An 18,218-nucleotide genomic window follows, 5' to 3' on the forward strand; every position below is an offset into this window, starting at 1 on the left:
GCAGGACTTACTTGTTGCTGAGGCAGCGTCTCAGAGAGTAGGAGGCCCCTCCACCACAGGTGCGTGAGCATTCACTCCATGGGCCCCAAGCGTCCCACAAGCCATCCCGGTCCTCCTCAGAGCGTGCTGTCCTGGAGCTCTGTGAGGAAAAAGAGAATGGTCAGTATCATGTCCCCATTGAACCCTGAAATATGTGTCCTAAAGTGTGGGCCTTTTGTATGTCTGAATATGATAGCCTTGCTGGAGATGAAAACATTTATTAGATTCTTTCCAGTTGAATAATGTGTTTGGGGAGAGGACTATTTGAGTTTAGAGACCCTGGGCCATGACTGAAAGGAACAAGGGATCTGCATAATGGAGCAAATAGAAAAAGGGGCAAGAATAAGGAATCTGGGTGAGGGGAAGTTAAATTGAAGTCACATTTTGCACTGAAGTCATGATTTTGCCTTGGGTTCATAAGTCTACTCATCTACTACCTCTTTGTGAAAACAGAGAAACTTCTCTCAGAGATGCTTCTGCTCTGAGAAGCTTGTAATGTGCATATCAGCATTACCTTCCAAAATTTAACATTTTATACAATTCACAATTTTTTTAATCGAGCAACATCATTTCCAGATTTCAGACTTGTTAATTACAACAACTGCATGAAGTAACTTTAGTAATGCAGGGATTGCCTCTTGACAAATAGATCTGCTTGTTACTGAAAGGCTTCCTAGTGAAATCTGTACCTACTGTATAGAAAATTGGTATATGCGGGTCTCCATGTTGAACTTCACATTTCTCATAAGAGTCAAAGATAAAATATGTGCCATAGTTCATAGAATAATCTCTAGAGTTAGAAATTGCCTGGGTTGGATATGGATTTTACTAGGTGTCCCTGAACAATTAAATTACCACCTGCCTACACTAAAATTTCCCTTTCTATAAAATGGGGATAATATTATAACCATGACACTACACACACACACACACACACACACTATAGAAGAAGATAAGTTAAATGAACTTAGCCTAGGATAAGTTTCAGAGTAAAGCACTAATAAATATTACCAATAATTATGTTATGATAAATCGAGAATGTCATATATACGTAATAATACAGTGGTATTAATAATAATATACGTAATAATACAGTTGTATTAGTCTGCTTAAGCTGCCATAACAAAATACCAGACTGGGTGGCTTAAAAAACAAAAATTTATTTTCTCATAGTTCTGGAAGCTGAAAGTCAGAGAACAGGGTGCCAGCATGGGTAGCTGCTGGTGTGAGCTTTTCCCTTGGGCTGCAGAAGGCAGCCTTCTTACTGTGTGCTCACACGACCTCCACTTTGTATAGGCATGGACAGACAGAGAGAAGACAGAGTAGTTCTCTGGTGTCTCTTCTTCTAAGGACATGAATCCCATCATGAGAGACCCCTTTCATGAACTTATCTAAACTGATTATCTCCCAAAGGCCTCATCTACATATACCATCACATTGGGGGTTAGGACTTTAATGTATGAATTGCGGTGCAGGGCACAATTCAGTCCATAGCAACAGTTCTACAAATAGCTAATGTGAACTGGGGCCAAATTATTTTACTGAGTAAATCAAGCACAATATTCAAACATTACAGATGGTATCTTCTCGGGGCTGCCTGGGTGGCTTAGTTGGTTAAGCCTCCGACTTCGGCTCAGGTCACGATTTCACGGCTCCTGAGTTTGAGCTCTGCATCAGGCTCTCTGTTGTCAGTGCACAGCCCACTTCAGAACCTCTGTCTCCCTCTCTCTCTGTCCCCCCCCACCTCTCTCTCAAAAATAAACAAACATTAACAAAAAGATGGTATCTTCTTATATCAATCAAGGACATACTTCTGAAAAAATTAAAATTTCAAATTTAAATTTGGAAAAAACAAACCTGAAAGAAAATAGGCATGTTAGACAATATGACAATGTCACCTTCAGTTTCGTCTCTGAAGAGAGAGCACAGGGATGTGGAATGCCGGGAAAGGTTGGGATGTGAAGGCAACAGGAATGTAACCTCTTACAAAGCATTGTGGGAACTTGAGATAATGTAAATGAGGTCACCAGTGTATATGAGGTCTACAATGATAACTCAGATTGTTATTGCTGTTGTTATTATTTTTATTTTTAATTACTTTCTCATGCCCTACCTAGTTATACTCAAGGTTATATCATCCACACAGGAGGGGCTCCTGAAAAAGAAGAGAACATCCTCTAGCCCTTCAGAAAACTGTTTATTTTGTAGTAATGAGCTTCTTTGTAGATCAGTTGCTATGGGGCTCTGTTGTCACACTGGCGACTCCTTGGACCTTTTAAATGTTTTTTTTTAGTTGTTTTTTTTTATTTGAGAGAGACAGAGAGAGAGAGAGAGAGTGAGCGCATGTGAGTGGGGAGGAGGGGCAGAACGGGAGAGAGAGAGAGAATCCTAAGCAGGCTCCACATTTAGCACAGAGCTTGACCTGGGGCTTGATCCCACAACTTTGTGATCATGACCTGAACTGAAATCAAGAGTTGGAAGCTCAAACTGACTGAGCCATCGAGGTGCCCCTCCTTGGGGCTTTTAAAATCTGGACAAGTTAAGTCAGAAACCTCACCTCAGAGTTTTGTATCAAGGCTTACGTAAGTGATGGAAGCTTTATTTAAATTCATAAATCATTTGCAAAGGGCTAGCACAGGCTAGCATAGTAGTAAAGAGAAGGGACTGAAGGACCTACTCAACCTGGAGTAGAATCCTGGCTCCAGAGCTTCTTAGCTGTGACCTCCTTATCCTTCAGTTTTCTAATCAGAAAATAAGGATAATAAACACTAGTATTGTGAGAATTAAAATAATCAAATATAAAAATCACGTAAGGTTGTAACAACCCAAATGTCCATCAGTGGATGAATGGATAACTAGAATGTGATATATACACACAACAAAATATTATCCAGCCTTAAAGGGATGGAAATTCTGACCCATGCTACAACATGAACGAACACTGAAGATATCATACTAAGAGAAATAAGGCAGATACAAAAGGACAAATATTGTGTGGTTCCACTTAGATGAGGTGTGTGGAGTAGCCAGATCCATAGAGACAGAAAGTAGAATGGTGGTTGCCAGGGGTGGGGGGACAGGAGGAATGGGCAATTATTTTTAATGAGTACAGAGTTCCAGTTCAGGAAAATGAAGAGATTTCTGGAGATGGATCGTGGTGATGGTTGTACAACGGCGTGAATATACTTAATGTCACTGAACAGTATACTTAAAAATGATTAAAATGGTAAATTTTATAAATTTTATCACAATAATATATACATACACTAAGCATTAATGGCTTTTATTGATACTATTATTTGTTACCATAATTTATAAACATAGATGTACTCTGAAAGGTTACAGGAGGTACTCTGGGAAGGTACTAGTGCTTTTCCTGCTGAGTTTAGTGGAGACTCTAGACTCTTAAGGCATCATCTCCCTGAAAACTCTGACTTTCCCACAGCAGAACTTTCCAGCCACCTGCCATATTACATTTGCCTGGTGATATGATCTGTCAGTAGTTAGAGGCTCCTCTAAAATGTGGAAAAGAATGGGTAACAGAAACACACTGGTTACCCCAAAGTATGTTCTTTCTAAAGGAAGCATTTACTGAGCTCCAAAACCTGGTTTTTAGGATTAATAAAATCAACCTCTAATCAAGGCAATATGGGGCACTCTGTTTCCAGAGCTTAATTAAATACTGAAGGAGAAAAGACTCTTTGGCAATGAAGTATACATTGTCCATACACCCATTAAATTCATTCTTCAGATTTTTGAACAGTTTACTGTGCATCTTCTGGCTCCCTTTTAGTTTTCTCTGTATGACTGGAAGAAGTTCTGTTGAGAGAGTTATGGTATTTGCTGGATGCGGTAATGACTTGTGTGACAAACATACATTTGTACAATACCATGTCCCTCATTTTATTCAAATTAAATAAGCTGAGATGAAAAGCAAAATCACAAATGCTAGGATTCATGAAATAATTAAGAGCAAGATGAGTGATTACAAATTATGATACCATCCAGTTACTACAACCGAAAAAAATAAATACACACACGGTATTCACATGTGAACTCCATTTCCGTGTGAGATAAGAACACCAGAATGCCAAATCCTTGGGAGGTTTCCCTCTGGCTGCTCTCTGGATAAGCTGTTTTGGAAATAATATATAGTTGAGAATTTGTTTTTCTAGAGAAGTAAATTGTTCCAAACTCTGTGCTAAAGTTGTTTGGTATTTTTCACGTACCTTTCCATCTAAAGTGAGGTTGTATCTTACCTCATCACAAGTTACAAGTTTCAGCACAACCAGACATAGGAAGAGCCCACAGTGCTCTGAAAGAGATCACACGCAGACTCAGAAGCAAGTTGTGGGCCTTTTTTCTCAAACTGGAACCATCTCCAAGGTGTCTTTTAGCAAGTGGAATAAACATAATTCATGTCAACTGAATCAATGTTTAATGTTAGAGACAGTAAAGTGATTTTCCCCCTCTTTTACTGTGCCAGATTTTTACATCTATAACCAGAAATGACAATTCAGCAATGCCTTTCGGGTCATTTAAGACCTACCAGCATTTGCTTATTATGGTTTTTAAGAAGGCCTTCAGTATAAACAACTTTTGTGCCTGGTCCAGATGGGACTCGAGCTTATTTTCTCTTATTTTGAAATGTGCATTCCTGTCCACAGTAGCATTTTGTTTTTAAAGTGTTAGCTTTGAGTTGCATCTAGCAAGAGAAAATGAGGCAAAAATAATAAGGTCTAGATAATGAGTTGCCTAAAAGCAACGATGATTACTTCTGAAACCAAAATTCTAAGCTTTTAAAATATACCCCAGTCAACGCTTTCCAATTTGATTTCTGTCACATAAGTGTAGTGTTTCAATCTCAGTATCTCAGAAGCAAGATCATGGATGCTGTGAAACACAGTGACCAAGGGATTACCCATGACCCCACTTCGGGGAATTGCAGCAACAGTGTGTCAGGTGAGATGATGGTCATTTACTATGAATTGACTGAGAACTGAAGAATGGCTATTAAATTCTGTATTTAAGCCAGTGTTTCACCAGTGGACTTATCCGAAATGGTCAATACTGCATCTGATATTAAACTTGAGGGAAAAGTCCATTACAAATCCTATCTTTTTGTAGCACTTAGTTTACTTTGTAGTTATTGGATGGGTTAAAATGGACAATCAGCACTTTTTTTGAGCCAACATTTCAGAAATCCAGTGAACACTGAGAGAAAAAAGGACTGAGTTTTGGCTCTATAATTCTTGAAAATTGAGTATTTGCCTTGAGTTATTCAATTTAGAAAAAGACTAGCTATTTCTAGATCTTTGATGCCACATGATGACCTTTGAATGTAACATTGACGACGACTCTTAAATCAACTACTTTCTTGTAAGAAAATTCAGTAATCGATTCCCAGGGCCCATCCACCCATTGTTCTGTCCAGTTAAGAGGTGCCAAGCCTCAGTCAATGACAACAGCATGGAAGGCAGGCTTTGGCCACAGATCATCATATACTTCCTAGGAATATTAGAAGAGGATTAGAATAGCTTCCATAAATTCATCAACCTCATAATGGTGTCATTTCCTCATCATTGCTGGTTTACCTAAATGTGGTTTTCACCTGATAGTTTTGCGGTTGATTTCATAGCCAATTGCTTTAAGATCAATAACCAAGTCCCAGGTGAACAGCTTTAAACCTGAAAGCTATAAGTAGTTAAGCAGTTGGAGTAATCACATAAAGTAAGAGTTCCCTGCATCTCACCATCTAATAGATGAACCTTAGAATGACCACCTATGTACCACTTTATCCAGAAGCCTCTTTCACCGGACAGGTTATCAGGGACTTATGAACAATGTTGTAGGGTGAAGCACAAATTAGCAATCAAAAGACTCTGGAGTTCTGAGGGTGTCTGGGTGGCTCAGTCGGCCAACTGCCGGACTCGGTTTTGGCTCAGGTCATGATCTCACAGTTCATGATTCCAAGCCCTGCAATGGGTTCCATACTAACAGTGTGGAGCCTGCTTCAAATTCTCTCTCTCTCTCTCTCTCTGCCCCTCCCCTGCTCATGCTGTCTCTCTCTCTCTCTCAAAATAAATAAACTTAAAAAAAATTTTTTAAAGACTCTGGAGTTCTATTAATATATATACAGAGGCCTTGGAAAATTTTTTTTTCTAAACGTTGTAATAAGAGGTCAAGCTGTATGGAACTAAATAAAAATGGAAATAGGTCCTGAGGAAATGGGTGATAGGTTTTTGTAAACTTGAAGTTATATAACAGATGAAGTTACATTATAAGCGAAGTGTTTTTCAAAATCAACAGATCTTCAAATGTAGCAAAGTGGGTTATGGGATGAGGCAAAGAGCCCTTCTTACTATTTCAAGATCAGCAAAAAGTCACCTGAGTCTCTGGTTTTCCTCTCCTCTGCGACAGCATTTAGCTTAAGCCATCTGGAGCTGTGCATGTGACTGTACAAATGGAAGTCACATCCCTCTAAATTAAAAAGAGGGGCAGCTCCCCCCCCCCCCCCAGTGATGAGAGGACCATTTTTCTGTGGTGAGCCCATGCAAAATGGAGAAGTCTATACACGGAAACATCCTGTCCACGTACCAAGCTTTGGAAATGAATCTGCGGATTCCATTTTTAACTCCTCTATACATATCAGGTCTCTCTAAATCTTATCTAATCTTTGGCTTCTTTGATAATTTGGAATACTGGTTCTGCCACCAACTTTACATGGTAGGGGTTGTGATTCCCTGATCTGAGAGCTTATAGATATTAAGCTGTAACTGGGCTCTTGTAAAAGTCCATTAGCTTTTTGATGTACTTTCTTAAAAAGCAGAGCGTGTGGATACTGAGGCATGCGCTTTCCCAGATATTTGCTGCTGGCTTTACTTAGGAAATTCAGATCATCTGGTTCTTATCATAGCTGCACTGCTGGGGGATATGATGAACTGCCAGTGACACAGTGCACAGTCTTTCAGAGGCCACTGCATGAAGTCTGTCCCTTGCTACCGAGGAGAAAAGTCAGTTCACGTGGTGTAAAAGCTATGCAGACCTCGGAAAGATTTTGGGTACCTGTCTTCCTCTTTCTTCCACTGTGCACGTGCGCTCATGGGCACACCCCTTTCACATTCCTATGAGGGCACCTAATTGTACCTAAGCCTGGAGGGTTACTGGTGAGGAAAAAATGCTGGCTGGGATTTATTAAGTACCTATGTGCCAGGAAGTATACCAGAATTTACCCAAATTATCGTATTTAATCCTCCCATTGAGCCATGTCAGTTTGGATTTTTCCCCCTTATTTTACTAGCAAGTAAATTGAGGCTTAGAGAGGTTGAACAACCTCTATCATTGTGTAGAAGAAAGAACTTGGCTGTGGGTCTCAGACAGACTTTACTAGTCGTATATTGGTCAACTTGCCTTCAGCACATTGTCAGATCTCTTTGAGCAGAGTTTCTTCATCTGTAAAAGGGCAACATTGATACTTCTCTTAGTAGGGTGACTGTGAAGGCTAACCAAGAGAATGTACACAAAGTACTGGATATAGTTTCGGACATGTGAGTGTTAATTATTTCATCTCTGCCACGAATATACACATCGCTCCCCTGACAAGTCACACAGTCAGTACCTGGTCCAGCTAGGCTTTACACCTGTTATCTGACCACCTTTTGTTCTGCCTAGCTTCACATTCTGACCTTCCTTTCCATTTTTAAACGGTGTCTCTCAGAACATAAAAAAATTTTTTTATAGAATGACAAGAACTAATGTTGCTTTTCTTTTAAAAAATTATTATGTCCTCAGAATTGTTTCTCAATCTTGGAATAACAGCTTGGAGATAGAATTAAGACAGCTTCATTACTTTTTAGGAAACAAAAACCTGACTCTGCTCGATGTCAAATGCTTCAGTGCGATTTTCATTTCAGAGCTATGGTAACTTGATTTTTTTTGTATTCTATCCAAGGACAAGGCCAGATTACAGCTCATCTAAGAAACTGCTGCAGAAACCTCTGGGCATTTTGGAGAGCTCCACCCGAACACAATTTCACAGCCAGCTGAATTAAAATCAATAATTGCTGATTTGAGCAAAGATCAGTATTCAGGAAATTTGCAACTGGTCATTGAGTGTTTTGAATCGGCTCATCTCAAGAAAAAGCATAGTAAAATATTCTATCACTGTCAGTTTCTATTACTTTAAAAGCATAAACTTAGCAAATAGAAATGCTCTGCTTTGTTTTAATACTCTGCTTTGTTTAATACATGTACATGTGTGTATATATCTATATAATAGAATATTATGTATGTGTATATTATATCTATATTATATATCTATAAAAATAGATTATATATACATAAGATTATATATAGATGTATAGTATCTATTATCAACAATATATATAATATATACTATATAGTATATAGTATAGATACATAGTATAGATATGATATATAGTATATATTATAGAAATATAATATAGATATAATATATAGTATATATTATAGGTAAATAATATATATAATACATATCTATATAATATAGAGAGAGCATATATTATATATAGATATATAATATTTAATATATGTTCTATAATAATATTCTTTAATTTAATAGCCTCTGAACCTAGAGGCAGCTCAGTTAAGAGCAGAAGGCTGAAACGAGTAACTCCATGTCTTTCACAAAGGAAAATCAGACAATAGGAGAATTGTATCCTGTACAAACTGTAGTAATTTTAAAAAACCACTTATGCCCAAGTTTGTGCTGACAGTCATCGCATTCTTGACCCTTTGCATTTGTGGGGATATTTCAAAGCCTTTATACTGTTTCACCTCAACTGTGAAAAAAGGTCATTTTACCTGGAATTCTGAAAATAAAGCAGTTCGTCTTGGTTGCTGTTTTTTCTATACTTAGAAAATAAAAATCTCCAGTGGAAAATAATATGCAGGCCAAGCACCAAGGAAAACAGGGAAGAATCATCTCCTGGGCTTCCACACCCCTCCACTCCCCAAAATAGGCATATTTGAAACACCCCCTGAAATGGAATTCCTTCTCCACTCTTTTTGTGGATTCCTGACTTCCTGGTGAGCCAGTTAGAAGTTTCGGTTTCCGGTTCCATCTCATCTAACTCGAGCCCTGTCCAAATTGTGACTCTAATCAGCCATAGATTCTTTCTGCAGCCCTGGCAAATTCTGCTGAAATGCATTTACAAAACATCTGTAGAACTAACGAAACATCTGAGGCTCTGGAAAGCACATGTTGGGGTTTGGAATCATGGAGAAAGAATTCCTGACAGAGAAAAGGCTCACTTTGTGACTCGTTGCGGAAACTGGAAAGTTAATAAGTTAATATGGCTTGGAGTCTGATGAACAAAAACTCAAATTGTAGTTGATAATAGAGAAGCTGGAAAAAAATGATCAGTTCTTACCAATATCAAGTCTCTGATTTTAGAACTTCCCTCACTCTTCCTTGGTTGACCATGGTGTCATCTGGGCCAAGAAAAAAAATGTGCTGCCTTGATTCTGAATGAAGCTTCATAGGACTTGGAGTGTCATTTAGGTTCTGTTTCTACGCTCACCATTGGGTGCTCTCTCATGTGCCATTTGGATATTGCAGGATGAGTGTTTAGAATTGAAATCTAAAACATTGTCCTTACTCAATATTACATGTTTTTTTCTTTTCTACCTTCTTGTTTCTACTTTTGCTTGCATTCACTTCCCATATCCACAGACTATAAAAGAATGCCAAGCTCTCCACTATCTCAATATCCTGCTTAATCTGCAGTTAGTTGATATCCCATCCAGGCATTATCAATTGGCAAGAACTAGTACGGAATGAATTACATTTGAAACAAGATGTGGTAGCTCTTCAGGATTATCATTTTACACACCCATTATCTTCCCAATTAGACTGCAAATTCTTTGAGGCAGGGACTGTGCTTTCCTTTGTGAGCTGCTTACAGTGATCAGTGAAATAATTATTATGCATGTCATTTAGAAGAAAGTGTAAGACATCTGGACAAATATTTCATAATGGTGAAAGGCTTTGGAAGTATGTTCTGTTTCAAATCCTAGATTACTCGTTTACTTGTCATCGTTTCTCAAAAACATACGTAGGGCATGGCATAAGCATGGGGCGCGGTGGGGTATAAAAGAAGGGGAACAAAAATGGGGGCAGAGAGAGAAAGACCTGGTTCCTTAAAATTTCCAAGTGGTGTCGAATTCTGGGACTTCTTTTCTCCAGTTCAAATATCTGCCACCACCCCAGCTCTTCCACACAAGTAAATGAATTTTGTCAAAAACACTACACCTGTAACTCAGATACACTTTTTAAAAAGCAACAGCTATCTCAATGACCATATCTCTGAATCTTCAATTGGTAGCATTCCCCTCTGGTTTTAACCTGTAGCCATAGGTAAAAGCTTGAATAACTGGAATAGTTTCACAAGTTTTGGTATTTGACAATAAATCAAATTGAGGGTCTACTTATGGTCCTGATAATATTTTCCCATAACCAATGTAAGGCAAATCAAGCATCGCCGCCATCCAGAAGCATCATAATTGCTTAATATAGATAGTCAACAGATTTCTTCAGTGTCTATACTCCACTAGATGCTCTGGGGATAGGAAGTCTTGTAAGGAAGGCACAGATGACAACCAGCAAGTTGACTTGCTGCTCTGACATGATTGTCTCCCATCCAGATTTGCCAATTTCAACAGGTCCTTCCCTGCTTCTCAGTGTCTACCAGCAATTGTCCATCAGTCCCAGAGCTCACTACCCCATACACCTCTGCCTCCTGCTTGGTGAGGGACTTGTTTCCTCATGAAATGTTAAGTTTCAATCCTACATGTTTATGTTTCTGCTTCTGCTCACTCCCAGGTCCAGCCTGGCGCAGCGACACCTTTCAGAGGATTTATGCTTTAGTGTGGAAGTAAGATAAACGCAAGCAATAACCAAATACTTGATGCTCAACATCTACCTTTAATCAGACACCAAACCTTATCAATTCCATTTATGAAGTGCCTTTGTTTCCATTCCTATGCTCTCCATCCTTCCCTGCACTGCCTTCATTCTGGTTCTAAGGCCTTATGCCTGGCATTTTGCAACAGGCTTCTCATCGGATGTTTTGACCTCCATCTAGTCTGTACTCCACACTGCGGCTAGTTATCTTTTGAGAACACAAAACTAGGCTGTTCACTCTCTGCTAAGAGACTTTCTGTGGTTCCATGCCTGTAGCCGGTGGTGTCCAGTAATGGATTCCAGATGTGCTATGAGGACTGAGAAACTGTATGTGACATTCTGGGTATATGTTCATTATTATCATACTTCTGAAAAGAGGATTCCTAGCTTTCACTGGACTCTCCAAAAAGGGTTAAGAACCACTGCGTATGGGATAAAGGCCAAATTATTAGTGTAGCACATAACACTCTTCCTAACTTGACCCTAAATCAATGTGCTAGACTGATTTCTGCTGTTCCTGGTCATGTGTGTCCTCTGCACTCTGGGGATTGGGCACCGCTGCCCTGTTGGACAAGCTGCTTGAGGACCTCTAATACTCTGTTTGTGGTCCTGCTACAGCCTAGCCCTCCCTCCTCTCCATCTTCCTCGCCTCTTTTTACTTTTTCTGACTTGCGCACACCTGCTCCTGCTTTGAGATGCAGCTCTGGTGCCATCTTCCTGTGAAACGTTCTCTGATCTCCAGTAGAATCAATCACTGTGTTAACTGGAGCACGTTGCTAGGACTTTATACACATGGCTGTTTTAGCATTTATCAGCCACTGTGCTGTAGTCACTTGTTTACACATCCATTCCCAGGAAGGGATTGTATGTTTCTTAAGGGCCGTGACAAAGATGAATATGCCTTTGTACTCCCAGTACACCGGATATGTAATCGGCCTCTGTGCATATTCATTGAATGAATAATTAACACAAGACAGGCTAGGACAAGTTGCAGTTGAGTGTCTAATTCATAACGGCTGTCAGCTTTTACTCTCATTCATATACATGTAGATTCTCTAAAGACAGAGGAGGAAATATGTGTGTGTGTGTGTGTGTGTGTGTGTGTGTGTGTGGATACAAAACCTGCAGACAGGCAAGGGAATGAAAGAGAAAAAAATCATATGACCCATGGAAAAGGAAAGACAGTCACATTTCTTCTTATTAGTATGTCTTTTTATGCTAACTTTAAATTTATCCAAAATGTGTAAAGGTGAAAGATGATTAACCTGTCACATCTTGCCTTAATCTGGCCTAACCCAAGTGCTAGATGCCTATCTGCCAAAGCACCCTCATCACTGAGGACACATTAGTCAGCCTTTCTGCAGGACTCAGGCAGTAAGGCTTTGTGAAGACTAGTGTACCAGGAGGAGGAGGGAGGGAAGAAAGGTGGGTGAAGGGGTCCTGACTTGATTAAAAGCATAGGCTTTTACCTATAAAAAAATAAAGACTATTTATTAAATTAAAGACTATAAATTAAATTTATTAAAATTAAAGGCAAAACTTAGCACACCAGAGATAACCACAGATCACAGAAAAATTTAATGTTGACCAGAATTAATCAGGGAAAATGATCTGATAGAAGCAGAATTCAATACAAATTTTAAAGTAAGTGTTCTGGACGGGGAAGAACATGTTTCCATTAGATCCCATGTAAAAACAAATCTAAACATTTAAATTACAGAGCTCTGACATTTAAAAGAAACTAATAGAGGCAAAATACTGATATGAACTCTCAAAGGTAGGGAGTATGTGATACTTAGCCCCACACCCCTAATGTCTAACACAGGGCTTGACACAGATATCAACATTCAGTGAGTGCTTAGTGGTTAACTGATTTTTTTGGTAAGCACTTTTATTTTTAAAATATTTCAGAGAACGGACACGAGCAATACCAATGGCAAAACTTCTAAAGAGGGACAGAGGCTTAATATAGGATTCAGGTCTTAGCCATTGCACTATTTTTGACATGCTTTGACTTTGCCATTGTGGCATTTTAGGCAACTTAGCTCTCGGTGCCTCAGTTTCAGTCATTTCTACAAGAAGAAATTTTGGCCATTTTCTAAGACATCCCTAGCCAGAAAAATGTCTGTGATTCTAAACTAGACTATCTTACTTAAGCATATTTACAAATCAATTTTCTACCTTGTAAAATAAGACATGAACGTTTGCATGATTTAACTCATAGAGTTGATGTCGAGATTATTTTCAAAATAAAAGTGCTAAATTATGAAACTCTTGACCAGTACAATTGTTAAATGAAATTCAAGTAGAGATGATACTACTGCTTCAGCTGTAAGAATTGTTTTATTAAAAAGTAACCAATTCTTTAAAGAGAGACTCTCTATTTGCGACTCCTTTTCTTTGCTAACAAAGCATCCGGAACCTCTGCCAAATCCTTAAAGTGACTTCTCAATAATGAAAGAAATGATAAATTATACTCTGTACTTTCTATTAATGTGTACTATTTAGCTTTTAAAAATCAATAAATACAAGTAAGCAAGTTTCCTGAACGATGAGATAAAAGTTAGCTTTGATAGTTTTTAGTTTCTTTAAAAATTGTTTTTTAAGTTTATTCATTGATTTTGAGAGAGAAAAGGGCAAGGGCAGATAGAATGGGGACAGAGAATCATAAGCAGGCTCCAAGCTGTCAGCACAGAGCTCAATGTAGTGGGGGGAGGGCTTGAACCCAGGAACCACGACATCATGACCTGAGTCAAAATCATGAGTCAGATGCTTAACCGACTGAACCACCCAGGCGCCACGATAGTTTTTAGTTTCTGTATTGACCTATTCCCCAACCAAGTGTTATGGAATAATGTTTTCTTCTTATAATGTTTCTACTATACTGGCTATCTGGGTAATTTTCATGACATAGTTTCTATTAGAATAAGAACTCTGTTATTGTGGTTCTCTACCGGTATAACTCTTGGTGGCTATTTCTTTTAAGTATTTAGATTTACAGATATAGTTTCAATATATTAGGTTCTTTATCAAAGCAATAGAGTCAGTTGCTATGGCCTTGATATAGTTTTGGTTGTATCTATAGCAATCAGGGCAAGCATTCTCTGGTTAAATAATCATTTATTTTATAAACATAATAGTCTGTAATTTTTCTTTAATATTGTGCATAGTAAATTGATTGCAGACGTTCCTTATTTTAAATCACTGTAAGAAAAACTTTTGTTTTCTAAAAGGATTTGTCTTTGTCAATTATAATTTGTCATTATTATCTATAAACAGTATAGGCCTCCTTGTACTGAGACAGAAAATAATATTGGTGATTAGGGACATCTACACGCCAGTTTCTCTTCCTATCTCCCAGTCAAGTTTGTGAAAGGTATTTATCCCTGTACTGTTAGCATTTTAAAATCATAATTGAAAAACATCATTCAGTATTGTACATATGGGAGATAATACAATCTTCCATTCATTTGTAAATTAAATGACAATGTCAAGGAGCCATTCACAAAGCCACTTATTAAAGGTTCATTAGCATATGAAACATAATACAAGTTTTTATGATTCTTGTGAACTCCTCTCTGACCCTCAAGGCTCACTAAGGCAGAATCAAATACTGTTTCTCTGAGAATCTGTAAAACTTCTCTATTGCTTTCAATGTGCAAGGATTTTGAGCCTGTCATCTTTTGGTTTCCAGCAAGAATAATTCTTTCTCCCTCCGCACATTATTTAATGGTAGAAATAATATGTGCATGCAGTGCATTAACCATGTTTAGCATTGTGAAAAGTTAATAGACTGATGTCTAAAGAAATGTTATAATCGCTAAAATGCCTCAGGAATATATTAAAATGGATCCTGGCCACAGACAATATCAAGATTGCTGAGGCACACCACAGGCATCTTTTTTTTAAAGCCTGTTTTGTAATAAGCGCAGAAAGTGAAGGTGCTAAATCATGGTTTACTACCCCATTTGCCTCACAGCCTCTCTGTCTCTGGTGCGCGGCCTCAGAAATCAATTTCACACACGGCTGCTATCAGCGTTCTTTGAGCTATAAGACTAAAGCGCTTTCTCTTCTTTTTATTAAAACCAAGCTCACTTTTATCTGAGGGCTCCTGCTTTTTGTTTTCTGCCTTTACTTTCCGCTGTGTCCGTGGTGAGAGTTAAACTGTCTCCTGCCTCCTTCTCTTTCACTTCTAAACTTCTTGAAAGGCTAATCCATGTCCAAGGCACCGCTTCCTCAATACCCCCGAATTCCTTAACGCTTTGCGATCTGGCGTCTGCCCCACCACTTGAGTGACGTGGCTCCTCTGAAATTCATCAGGATCCTGTAATTCACCACATCCCCTGGCCTTCTCTCAGACCTTGCTGGGGGATATGCTCCCCTGGCTTCTTTGGCAGTGACTACTGGCCTGTTCCTCCCCTGTCTTTTCTTACTCATCCTGACTGGTAAACGCTGGAATCCTCAGGGTTCTTTTCTCTCTCCCCTCCTATTGATCTCGCCCACTTTCCCTCCCTTGAACTGTCTTCTCTTTGTAGGTGATATACAAAAACTCCTCTTCCCTAATCTCCAGGATTCCATTTCCACTTAACCTGGATGCCTTGTTAGTACCTTAAAGTCAACATGTCCAAAACCAAACTCAACTATCTGGGTCCTCAATCCTTCCTCTTAACACACTTAAATATATAAACATTTCTATGCATCACAGAAATAATGCATCAACCTCTCTGTGCTGCACCTTATCCCCCCCCCCCATCCACACACACATACCCAAACAATTGCCTGTACTATATATTTTATTTCTGCAATGTATCTCCTTTCTGTTCCCTCTTTTCTGTGCCATCTGCTGGTACCGTAAATTGGACTTGTCTTATCATCATCTCTACACGTCACATAACTGGTGTCTCAGTGTGCTTCCAGATTTGCCCAGGTCAGTTCCTCTGTGGCACGGCTCTCAGTGAGTCAAAACAACTGTAGATACAGTTGGAGTGGTGGTAGGGATGGGGCCTTGAGTTCCCGGTGAGGGACTGATCCTTGAGTCGGCTGACAGCTAAGCCAACGAAGGCTTTTAGCCAGCGCATGGTATGATTGAAGTTTCACAGTTTCAAAGTACTTACACATATTCATTTGATCCTCATTATACTCCTACGAGGCACAAAGATTTATGGGCATTTTAGAAAAAAGGAACTACCGGGGTTGGTGGAGAGTTGCTGTAAAAGATTAGAAAGAAATCCACCTGACATCGAAGAATTTCGAATCTTCATGTCTAACTAAGGATGGGTATGTTATCTGGATAGAAATTAAACTTGGTTGTCAGGAGAGCAGTGGAAATAAGACCGAATACTTAATCTAACACAATAGCCATCCAGAGAGAGGAGAATAAAGAAAATAAAAAATTGGGTGACTAGTATATGCAGAAGAAGAACTATCCTCAGAGTGTCTGTTTTGTCTCCTCAAATCAGACTCGGATAGGTTCTAATTTCTATCTTGTATAAAATATTTATGGTTCCCATTTTTGAATAGTTTAGACATTCAAATGACTGGTAGATGATCCTTCAGATTATACAACATCCTATTGACCAGCAGGGTTCTGGGTCCCTCTATGCATTCTATATGACATTACAGGACAATCTTCACAGTATGCATCATAATTCACTCTGCTTCTCCCTCCCTCTGTCTTTCTCTCTCTCTCTCTCTCTCTCTCTCTCTCTCTCAGACACACACACACACACACAGTTACAATTTACAAAGGGCATTCACGTCAATTAGAAGTTATTTGAACTGGTATAGCATCCCTAATTTAGGGAAAAGGGGCTCCTAAATTTTGTTTTATTTTGTTTTAGGCGAGGAGAGTTCTATAAAGCATCTTCAAAGATCAGAAACAAATCCCCTAACAGGTGCGAGGTGTTTAGAACCTTTAAAATATTCAATTAGATTAGTGGTTATCAACTCTGGCTACATGTTTAAATTACCTGGGAACTCAGGAAAAATGGCCAATGACTAGGCCCCTCCCCAGACCAACTGAATCTGCCTTGGGGAGAGAGGCTGGTGGCTGCCCAGCCATTTTTAGTTCTACGTTCCTACAGTGACTGATGCAGAGGAGGGTTAGAATCCTGAATTTGGCAAGCATCTATGAGTGAATTCACAGGATGACTTTCTTCAGTCAACCTTTATCTTTTTTCTTTTTTTTTAAACAATTTTTTTTTAATGTTTATTTATTTTTGAGGCAGAGAGAGACAGAGTATGAACGGGGTAGGGTCAGAGAGAGAGTCAAAATCTGAAACAGGCTCCAGGCTCTGAGCTGTCAGCACAGAGCCCAACGCGGGGCTCGAACTCACAGACCACGAGATCATGACCTGAGCCAAAGTCGGCCGCTTAACCGACTGAGCCACCCAGGCGCCCCCCTTTATCTTTTTTCTGTTTGAGATTCCCTGGCTTCAGTGGGCTTCAGAACCCCTCATCTCCACCTCCCAATTAAAAGGGATCTCAGTTTTGTTTTGTTTTTTTCTCAGCCTTTCTTTGAGATTGCACAGGAGACTAGTTACCAGGCAAAGCTGTCGGCTGCCTTGAAACCAGGAAAAGATGAGATTGGTTTCTAGGAGTGAGATAGAGGAATTTCAGCCTGTAGGAGGAAAGTAATAATAACTGCTGATGTTTACGGGGCACTTATTTAATGTCTGAGGTATTGTGCTAAGTATGTCTCATGAACTGTTTTGTTAAACGTCACGATAATCCTTTGAGGTACATGCTACTGTTGATTGCTGTTTTGCGGGCAAGGAAACTGAGACCAGATAAAAACAGAAAGGTCACACTGGTGGAGCCAGGATTTGAATCCAAGCAGTCCAGCTCAAGAGTTCCTGCTTGTTAACAACTACACCAATTGTCTCAAACTGGGGTGTATCAGAACCACCTGGAGCCCAGGCTCCCTGAAGGAGGAGGCGTCTAGGCCTTCATAACTTTAGCAAGTACTCAGCTGATTCAGATACTGACCAAACATCAGGAAATACTACTCCATCTCAAGTCATTGCTTACAGTGAAGACAGCTGAGGCCTACGTATATTAAGAAGAAAGGAAGACCTAGTCAAGAGGTTGTTGTCCTGGGTATGGAAAGCTAGCTCAACATACAAACTATCACCTTCTCAGATTGGCAAGCAAAGACAGGAATTACCTGTCTTTGGTGAATGGATGGTGAATGGGAGGGAAGGGAAGGGAAGGGTACAAAATCATGTTTCTGAATCTG

General features: G+C 39.3%; 1 protein-coding gene across 3 annotated transcripts in view; it reads right to left on the reverse strand.

Moving 5' to 3' along the window:
- Positions 1–18,218, reverse strand: part of ADAMTSL1 (ADAMTS like 1) — an 888,150-nt gene that overhangs the window by 347,976 nt on the left and 521,956 nt on the right. For all 3 annotated transcript variants that reach the window (XM_047830980.1, XM_047830979.1, XM_047830981.1), the window contains one exon: positions 12–139. In XM_047830980.1, the coding sequence (XP_047686936.1) occupies positions 12–139 (128 nt within the window). The remainder of the gene's footprint in view (positions 1–11; positions 140–18,218) is intronic.

The sequence above is a fragment of the Prionailurus viverrinus genome, chromosome D4 (genome assembly GCF_022837055.1).
Source record: "Prionailurus viverrinus isolate Anna chromosome D4, UM_Priviv_1.0, whole genome shotgun sequence".
NCBI lineage: Eukaryota > Metazoa > Chordata > Mammalia > Carnivora > Felidae > Prionailurus > Prionailurus viverrinus.